Here is a 10,103-nt window from a genome sequence, read left to right as displayed (position 1 = left end):
AAACGTGTCCCGTTTTGGGGTGTCTGTGCCTCACACAGAGCTTCTTGGAGGAGAGTGAAGCAATAAGCTCCGGAAAAAAATGCAATCCAACACGCACTTGTGCGGGCTGCCGCTTGCCAAATAGTGTTCCCAGGTCTGGAGACAAACAGGTGGCGCACAGGAAGTGCTACAAATCACATAGAAACCTGCAGTTTCTTGGAGAAACCCACAAGAAAAAGAAAGAAAGCGAGTGGGAGTTTTTATTTGTTGTCATATTCATTTATTGTTCAATAAAAATAGATTTTACAAAAAAAAAAAAAAAAAAAAAAGTGACGTGATGTCTCCTTCATGACTTTTGCTTGATGGATCCACCAAACAGCTCTTTGTAAACACGAGGCTAACAAACACGTTTATGAGACGCCCCTCGGCTCCGAACCATCTTATGTCTTTAACGTACATTCAATACATCTCTCTATTTACACAGGTGTCCACATGACTTTCCCCCCCCATCTTTTTTTTTTTTTTGCAATCGGCCCTCATAAGAAACAACAATAACACTTTAAACAACATAAAAGAAGCTAAGCACTCACACAGGAAAATAAGCCATTCTTAAAACCTAAAACACAACTTTAAACAATTTTTTCAACATACAGTAGAAGCACGTGACCACACTTTTTGTTCTTTCAGTAAAATTTGTAAACACTTTCCTCACGTGAACAGCAGAGGTTGTCATAGTAACCTGCACCTCCTGCTACAAATATTTTGCGATACCGCCAAGCACAAAAAAAGCCTCTTTTTGATGAAAATATGTCCGGAAAAATTTTATCCAAGTGAGAGGTGTAAACAGTTATTTGAACGGAATGTGGAGAATGTCAGGAGCTTTTTCGTGGTTTGTCCCAGAAATGTTTTACATATTTTTTTTCTTTTTTTTAAGTTATTGTTGCCCCTCTGAAAAGAAAAGCACCTTTCAAGTCCTCATGAGGAAGGATGGGCACCGCTTCCTGGTGCACTGTGGGTAATATCAAAACAGCAGAACACTGAACTGGTCAAGTTTTTAGCACGGCATAACAAGGGTAATTGAAAAGATGCACTCTGCACAATTCTAGGAAGATGTTTTGTTCATCATTGAAAATAAAAAGTATTGCTTGTTTATAAACTGCAATCTGCTGGTTTGAGTGATATATATATATATATATTTTATAAGATCCAACGTTGGAGCTACAGCGTGTCGACTATACACTGGATGGTTGGTGGACACAAGGCTAGAGGATACGTTTTCGATGGAAGCCTGTATCATTTTCAAAGCTCAGAATCAAGGATTTTCCTATAAGAAGCCATAAATTTTTCCTCCAGAGGAAAAGTCATTTTGAATAACACCACAGTCTTTGAATTAAAAGCGTCACACTGTGGTGGCTCGGCCGTGTTTGAGAGCGAGGGGCGAGTAGGCCTTAATGCGCACGCACAACTTACCCCTCAGCCAGGGGTTTTGCAGCTCCAGCGGACAGAAGTCGTCCTGCAGCCACTTTTCCCGCTCGTCCACCACCAGCACGAGGCCAAAGTGCTTCAACTGTTCGGGGCCGTAGAAGGCGTCTTGATCCTGATCGCCGCCGCCAAGCATTTGCTGAGACACCAGGTTCATCTCTTGTACCACCAGCTGGACCATCTCGCCCGCTGACGTGCAAGGAGTCACGCAAAGCTGCAGCCAATAGAAGAGGATGTCATTTCAATTGTACATGGAGACGCTAACTTCTACCCTCAAAAGCAATTCTACTTGCGGGAGATATTTAAAAGCTAAATTGTAAACGCCAACTCATGTGGCAACTGCAGGGTTGCCACTCGCTACAGTCCTATAATCTGAAAAAAGAAATCACCGGTGGAGGGAATGCTTTGCAATACTGTGATGTCTAATTATAAATGTAGATTCTTGCAAGAGTTGTATAAATTACGACCGTCTGTGTGGCAGTGAAAGTGTCCGAGTTAATTTGGATGAGTGAGTTGGGGAGACTGGAGGGAGGAAGAGGAGCTGACATGTCTCTGCATGATGAAGTTGAGTTGAGTGATTTTTTTTTTTTTGGGGGGGGGGGGCGCGGCGATTATCATAATTTATTTTTATAAATCAATTATCGATTTTTCTCTGTTCCAGTGGTGCTGTTTATCAGCTAGCGTCAGCTAGCGTGCCTTTTCAGACGGGCGTGCACAGCACTTGCACTTTTGTTATTCTTGGGAATAGACTTGTGACCATGCTACAGGTCTCAGTTTTCTATCAGTCACTTGACCTCATCATACGACGCGAGGAAATAAAAAATAAATACCTTGACACTGGTCTCCTTGGGGAGGCCGGTGCGGTACTGTGGGTACACTCGGAGCGTGGCGTGGCAGCCTTTCCTGTGGACGGCCGGCCGCGGGCACGAGAGCTGCTGGGTGCCACTGTCCTCCGATAGCGTCCGAGCAGGCGGGCGTTGTTGCGGGCCACGTTCGGCCGAGCAACAGCGGTCCACTGACGAGGGTCTGTGCCAACGTTGCTGCGGCGAAGTGGCCGGTGAAGAAGCATGACGCGAGTACGACTGGTGGTTGGCGGACATGGCCGAAGGGAACTCCAGGCTACTGGTGCGCACGCAGAAAGCCTGTCGCTTCTCTGTGATGTGTAACAGCTCAATCTGCCGGCTTGGCAGGATGAAGTCGCTGTCAAAAAGCTCAGGAGGCCCCCGCCGCCGCTCGGCCCCGCAGCAGACACCCCCTCCGCACCGCCCGAGTTCCCGGCCTCGCTGCTGCTCCGAAGCCTGCAGGACGTCGGGCGTGGAGTCCCTCAGGGCGCCGCTTCCTCCCCCTTGTCCGCCTCTGCCGATCCCGACTCCTGAGCCGCTGCCGTCGCTGCGAAGGAAGCCGCGGGGCTCCAGGGGCGCGGAGGTAGAGAGCGGGGACGGGGGCAGCAGGTCCAGCTCGCGGGGGCTCTGGGCCCGGCTGGAGTCGTAGTCGCTGTCGGTGGTGAGGAAGACCTCGGAGGAGCCTTCCTCGTCCGACAGGCCTGCAAAGTCTGGGAAAAAAAGCAGGAGTATAAACTTTCCTACTTGTACAGTGCATCCGGACAGCATTTACAGGCTTCACTTTTTCACGTTGTTGTTTTGGGAAGGGACTCGAAAAAGAGACAGCTCCCAGTCATGTGATTCTTAGGAATCGTTTATTTGCTTGTCGGACAATTTCACTTTTTGATTCCTCTCATTTTACAAAGGAGTGTTGATGTCAGATGCAAGTGTATTTTGGTTCTGTAGTTTTCCATCATGGCAGAAGCACTCTAAAGTTTGGCTATATTTCACGCGAAAATGTTGATACTGACGCTACTTGCAACACTTACAAAGCTTTAATTTCGGGGAGAAAGAAAAACTTCCAATATGCAGCAGCAGAAACATCCTTTGTATTTTCATGTCATATAAGGCTATATATAATGATAATGACATCAATTACATACATCATTTGTATTATTTCAATCCCTCACCCAATGAGAATCGATAAGGTATCGAATCATTAAGCAGAATCGAAAATGGAATCGGTATCGCAAAATTCTTACTAATTCTTATCCTTACTTGTATTACAGCCTTATTATTTCATTCAACAGCTTTAGAATAGACTCCCCATGCTTTTTAGAGCATTTCCACTTTTAAATTATATTTATTGCACTGTATGCTGTTTTAATTGTATTTTCATTTTATTATTATTTTTTGTAATTCTCTTTGTTTTAAATGTTTATACGCTGTTTTTTTCTTTGTTTTTAAATGCTTTTAATCATGTAAAGCACATTGAGTTACCTTGTGTATGAAATGCGCGATATAAATAAATTAGCTTTGCTTTGCTTCAAAATTCTATTCCAGTTTGAAATGAACACAAAAAAATGTTGATAAAGTAGTAAAATGCTGCAAATACTTTCCAGAGGCACTATGAATGCATCGAATTTTGCGTCAGACCTGAGTGCTTGCGGCAAGGTTCTGGTGAAGGCAAGGGCGAGGGCATGAAGTCGGGCTGGGAGGATGTGGAGGTGGGCTTGTCAGGCATCACATCCTTGGAGAAGTCGATCAAGCCGCCGATGGATATGCCTCCCGTCGGCTGTTTGTAGCGGGCGTACTGCAAGGCCTCCATGATCCACCTGGCGTCACGCCACACCTCCTCCATTTGCTGTCGTTATAAACCAGTTTTAAGCAAGTCCTAAAATTGGCGAGTTAAGTCTGACTCCAGTCAAGTTATGCGACTGGAGTCCCACCTTTAGTTCATGATTCCAGAAGTAAAAGGCAGAAAGAATGTTCTGGGTGTGTTCTTCTACCTGAATGTGTTCTTGGAGCTGCTGGTGCTTCTTCTTGGCAGCGGCGAGCTCTTCTTCAGAGAAAGCCTCCCTCAGGGCTTGCTGGGACATGAGCGACTCCAGCTCGAGCAAGGCGGACACCCGGCAGTATTGGCCGATGAAACCGGGGCAATAGGCGTTAAAGTGGACTGGCGGGGGAGAAGAGGAGGCGGTAAATTCAACGCGTTCATCGCAGCGAATCACGCTTCATGCCTACGACGTATCAAATGTCGGACGCTCACCCAGTTCAAAGATCTGCAGGGGCAGCGTGAGGAAGCCCGAGCGGGGCGAGTAGGGATTATTCTGACCGGGAGCTGTGCACACTTCATCGCTCGGAGGCAGGAGAAGAAGGAAGGACACCTTGTCTCCAAACTCCAACACTTCCTGAGTATAGATCCGGAAGTCCTGTGCCTGGAAACACACAGAAAGGCGGATCAGTACTTTTCCCATTAGATGTATTGGGACACGATTATTAATCAATGAATTCAGTGATTACCAACCACGTGTCTTTGTTTTGTATTTGTGTTGTCCCGTTCAATAAATGGCTGAAAGTGCATCGGTGAGTGTAGCTCTCCTTTTGTTTTCCAACTTCATTTTAGTCACTGAATAAATTAATTTTTTTTAATTGTCAAAATTACAGTTTAATTTTGGAGGATTTCTCTGTGTACTTTTGTATATCATAATATGGAATAAAAAAAAAAATGGGGATGCTTGATCTCTTTGTGCCCTGCAATCAGCTGACGACCAGTTCAAGGTGTTGCCTGTCTCTCACCCAAAGTCAGCTGAAATAGTCTCCAGCACACCCTTGACCCTAATGAGGACAAGAGCTATAGAAAATGGATGGCTATATAACAATTTTATCCAAATGTCCCAATACCTTTGTTCATATGGCGTAGCACAGGACGCAGTCAGTGCTGAATGTCATCCATAATCCATGTTTTACGCAAACTGTTAACCCAAGGTCATGAATGGACGCATGCTTGTTGAATTTAGTAGTCAGGTCACTTCCTGTTGGTAGACTATGTGTCGAGAAAAAAGCCAATTTCCAGGAAATTGCGAGCATGTTCTATTACATAAACCATGGGAGTTAGTGGTCTAACCAAAAATGACCAGAATCACATCAGAATAAACTTTTGCGGGTTCAAATGTTTCCAGACAATAAACGATAATGCGCATTGTCATGGAGGACCACACAGTGTGGCGTCGCTCTGACCTGGTTGCCGGGGACATTAATGTGGGCGATCAGATCCTTGATGGCGCTACGCAGGTCGTGCAGGAGGGGACGCGGGCCGCTCTGCGCGCTGGCCTCCGTCTCCATCGTCTCCTCCAGGGAGCTGAGGGCCTGCAGCCATTGCCACTCCTCTCTGAAGCAACACAAACAACTCATGTGGAAGCCACTTTAAATGGTCCCAGAGACACTTAAAGTAGGGGATTTCAAAATGTTCAGGGTCAAGACTTGGAAATGTTTTCCAAAAATTTCTATGGCCTACAAGCCATAGAAATTTTTTAAAATTACATTTTTTCGAGAAAAGTCAGTCAAAGTTTGCGCTTTTCCAAGATAACGTTCTAATATAAAGGAAGACAGTAATATAGATAGATAGCAATAAGACAGTATTTTAATTATATAAATACAACTTTATTCTCGTACACATACATACACCTTTTTTTCTGGAAAAGATGCCTTTATTCTCCAAAACAGTGATCCTGAAGGTTGTAATGCTCACTCGTAGTATGTGTATGCAGGCTCCCTTAAGTGTTACGCAAAGGTACAGTTCAGTTGTATTTAATACCTTTGCATCTAATCTTGAACAACTGTTTTTAAACATTCATTACAGAGGTACACATTTTATTTCACTTTTATGAGCAATACATTTAAATTAAATTAAGCGTTTTTTTCATTTTCTCGTATTTAAGCACAGTGTTATTGTTCAAACTGCAATGTTAGAGTGGCTTACAGTAATATTAAGTATACTTTTTAGGAATAAAATTTGTCTCATTAGGATGAGCACTATTACACCCAAGTAATTTTTAGGTGCTACTTGGTGTAAAAGGTTGGAAAACCATTGCTCTACAAAGATATGACTATATTGTCCAATTAAATAAACCATACTGTACACCTTTTGTTCTAAAACAAACAACTTTATGAATGCAAGGCTGTCATATTTATGTGAAGAAATATCACAATCATATCAAAGCTTTTAATTGACCTAAAGCTAAGGTCGGGAGGAGTAGTTTGTTTAGTATGTTTGTTTGTTTTTGGGCATACCCGGTCCCCATTTTCAAATGATATGACAGCATTCATTGATCTACGGCTCCCCTGACCTCAGTTTGAGAATCACTGAATAAAGGCTCCCGACCTGGAGACGTTACTGTTGTCTCGTATCTTGGTGTGACAGAGGACGTTGGGGAGCTTCTGGGGTACCAGCGCTCTGATCTGCTCCACGGAGGTGCACAGCTTCAAATATCCCAGGTACAAGCCAGGAGACAAGAGCTTCCTGCTCCGCCGGTGATAAGCAAGCTTCTCCTGTGGACAGAAAAAAAAAAAAAAAAAAAGGAGGGCTTGATCATAATCCTTTGGAGTTGTTCTTATTGTTGTCATCTGTTTTCCTGCCAGTAATTCTGATGCATTGCAAAATGGCCCCCGCTAAGTATTTCTGCTGTATTCCATGATTCAGCTTGGTGGTAAGGGAGCACAAAGCAAGTATTTCAGTGAACTGCGGTTTATCCAGAAGGGAATTGTCCAGCATTGTTTCGGAACCACAAGGCCAAATCTACTTATGCTGGAGACACAGCATTTGCAACACTGGCATTGAATTTAATAAGTTCTACAAACAAAATAAACTGGAGAAATTGCTTCCAGATTGAAGAATTTATCATTAGGGTTAGGGAAACATGCAAGGGAGCCTATCATAAACACATTCAATTGTAATTTGAAAGTGCCTGAGTGAGCAGCTTTGAAACAGAAGGGGGTGGGATAATCATTATTATTATTGTTATTATTATTATTATTGTAACTAACATTCCCTCAATGTAAGATCCAAAGAGAAACTTTTGATTTTTATTCATTGACTAGAAAGTCAATTGAGAGTTGTTCCAATGTTTGGTAAAACTTCCCCGCCCCCAAAACATTATATACCATTATGCAAGGCCCATTTTGTTGACGAGGAGAATGAGCCTAATATAAACCGCAAGCGCTCCTGGCCATTCATAAACACCATGGAAGCAAGCCTGTATCCAAAACAAAAGCACGAATAACCAGTTTTCCAAAACGGAGCTGTAATCCCGTCAGTGTCTCTCGGTTCTACTCAAGTAGCACGTGACGTACGTGCAGCGTGATGAGGAGCATGTCCAGAGCGGTGGGCTCCTCGGGGGAGGAAATGGACTTGCGTTGTAGCTGCAATTTGCAAAGCTGCATCCAACGCACACCGTCCAGGTTCTGAGAAGCATTCATGTCCTTCAGGAGCACCAGAAGGACGTTACCGTGCTTGTCTTTGATTGGCTCGAAATACACTTGACCCAGGTCTTGTGTTCCCAGCATGCCCTGAGAGACGGAATCACATCAGAAGTGCGCCTCGAGCTTTGGCCTTCATGGTGAACTTAAAAAAAAGATTTGAAGTCCTGAAGTCCTACCTGGAGATGAGAGACAGCTTGGAGCATCTTGAGGCGTGTTTGCAGGGTGCAGGAACAAGCCGACTGTGTGGGATTGAGACACTGCTGTAGCCAGGGAATCTCCTCCCACAAGTAGGATACCTGTTGAGTGACAAAAAGTATCCACCAGTTTCATTTTTTATGATATTAAATTGGCATCATATCATCAATTCAGCCATATTTTCTATTTCAGCACAGACTGGTAATAATAGTCATTTGTAGAAAAGTCCCAATCAAATTTTTTTGGCACCCAAGTCTGAGTCGAGTCACTGCCGATACCGACCTTGACAATGCATTCGTTATTTAATTAGTTATTATTATTATTAATTTGCAGTCAATAGCCATTGTTTTTCGTGTTGCAGAAACAGCTGTCTCCCTATGTAGTCCTGCCGCCTGGAATGTACCTTGGTAAACCAGAGGAAGTCCTGCATCAGGGAGCTGGGGTAGGAATCCTCAACCTCCACGATGGGAATCTGGTCCTCGGGAGTCACCAGGATACTGTCATCTCTGTAGAAGATGGATGTCAAATAAAGTCCTCTGGAAGTAAAAAAAAAAAGAAAAAAAAAGAAAAAAAAAAGAAGAACACGTTATAGTTGACACACTACAGAGGAAGTACCTCGCGTAAACAATGATGCAGCTATGTAGAGTACATACAACATTACAAAGGCTTAATTTCATTATTTAACCAGTCTCCCTTTGTTTAGTAAAACTTTCACCGCACACTGAGTGATGTGACCAAACACCACTCAACTGTCGCGCAGTATCTGGGTTTCCACCACTAGATTTTATTAGTGGCCGACTGTTGGTCACTAGTTTTGCTGCTGTTCAAGATTTGAATCACAGGTAAAAAATTTGTTAGATGGCTGGAAATGACAAGAAAAATTATTATTATTATTATTATTTATTTATTTTTACATTTCTTTATATATCACTGATCTCACTGGACAATTTGGAACAAATGCAATGTTTCTATATAATATCTAGTAGAACTAGAAGAGAGCATTTATTGCAAAAGGTGAGGGTATAAATATTTTCTCAAAATAACGTTCAGTGTTTTGCCACTTTATTTTCATCTGCAGCCAAAAGAAACCCATTCAACAGATAAAAATACATTTTAACCAATAACCAAGTAACCAATTTAATGTTTTCTAAGAAAACAGACTGCTGCCATTCAAAGGTTTGGTGGTCACTTGGAAATGTCCTTATTTGTCAAAAGAAAGAGCGTTTTAAATTTTTTAAAATCACGTTCATAATGTCTATACTTTCCTTCGGATTATTTTAATGTTATCTTCATTGAATAAAAAACATTTTTACATTTCAAACATTTCTCAGTGACTATATAACAAAATATACAGTCGTGGTTTTCTTTCAAAAACAAGGATATTTCTGAGTGACTCCACACTTTTAAATGTCCATTCCACCAAGAACATCTCATTTACCTTTTCAAGCTTTTGACAAATTTGCTGTTGGGTTGAAAGAGGTGACGCAGGCTTTTGGAGACAGAATGTTTTCTGCCCTGTGCTGGCGCTTTGCACTGTTCTGTGAGGACAAGAATAATGAATAAATGACATTGTATGTTTTTTTTTTTGTTTGTTTGTTTTTCTTAACTGCTGAGTGTGACAAATTGTGCCCATTACTCTGACTGGCTGCCACCAATGAATACCTGTGTCCTGACACATCTCTTCCAGTGACAGGCTGTTACCTAATTGACAACAAACCTGACACGTTCAACAACACGGTCAAAGTGGAATGTTTTTTGACATTTCGTACGCTCCAGTGGCGCGGCACGATTTGACAACCAGCAGCAGACTATGGGCCTAGAGGGAACCACTAGCTCTCAACTCCCAGAGGGACACTAACTGTGTGTGCGTGTGTTTGTGTGCGCGTGTGTGTTTACCTGTGCATACTTTAGCCGCTGGAGCATGGCACGTCTTGAGCTACGGCCATACGAGTGGAGCCAAGGAGCTGTAGTAATATGTGTGTGTGTGTGTCTGTATGCGTCTTAACCCTTTGCCACTCACTGACAGGGAGGTCAGTTAAGTCTGTGGGGACGTGTTTATTTTTAGTGGGCCTTCAGGGGGTTGGAGGCAAGAGAGGGAGGTGTATGTGTGTGTGTGTGTGCGTGTGTGCGTGTGTGTGTGTGTGT

At 43.1% G+C, this 10,103-nt stretch overlaps 1 protein-coding gene across 2 annotated transcripts in view; it reads right to left on the bottom strand.

The window, feature by feature from the left end:
* Positions 1 to 332: 332 nt before the first annotated feature.
* The window catches only part of LOC133417916 (ankyrin repeat and fibronectin type-III domain-containing protein 1), a 135,481-nt gene continuing 125,710 nt past the window's right edge, over positions 333 to 10,103 (bottom strand). For both annotated transcript variants that reach the window (XM_061706140.1, XM_061706141.1), the window contains 11 exons: positions 9,397 to 9,496; positions 8,362 to 8,494; positions 7,940 to 8,059; positions 7,635 to 7,850; positions 6,667 to 6,833; positions 5,523 to 5,673; positions 4,552 to 4,720; positions 4,292 to 4,458; positions 3,939 to 4,146; positions 2,292 to 3,013; positions 333 to 1,675 (listed from right to left, as the gene is read on the bottom strand). In XM_061706140.1, the coding sequence (XP_061562124.1) occupies positions 1,379 to 1,675; positions 2,292 to 3,013; positions 3,939 to 4,146; positions 4,292 to 4,458; positions 4,552 to 4,720; positions 5,523 to 5,673; positions 6,667 to 6,833; positions 7,635 to 7,850; positions 7,940 to 8,059; positions 8,362 to 8,494; positions 9,397 to 9,496 (2,450 nt within the window). In that variant the 3' untranslated portion in view covers positions 333 to 1,378. The remainder of the gene's footprint in view (positions 1,676 to 2,291; positions 3,014 to 3,938; positions 4,147 to 4,291; positions 4,459 to 4,551; positions 4,721 to 5,522; positions 5,674 to 6,666; positions 6,834 to 7,634; positions 7,851 to 7,939; positions 8,060 to 8,361; positions 8,495 to 9,396; positions 9,497 to 10,103) is intronic.

The sequence above is a fragment of the Phycodurus eques genome, chromosome 19 (genome assembly GCF_024500275.1).
Source record: "Phycodurus eques isolate BA_2022a chromosome 19, UOR_Pequ_1.1, whole genome shotgun sequence".
Lineage (NCBI taxonomy): Eukaryota > Metazoa > Chordata > Actinopteri > Syngnathiformes > Syngnathidae > Phycodurus > Phycodurus eques.
This window is presented reverse-complemented; position numbering and strand designations above follow the sequence as displayed.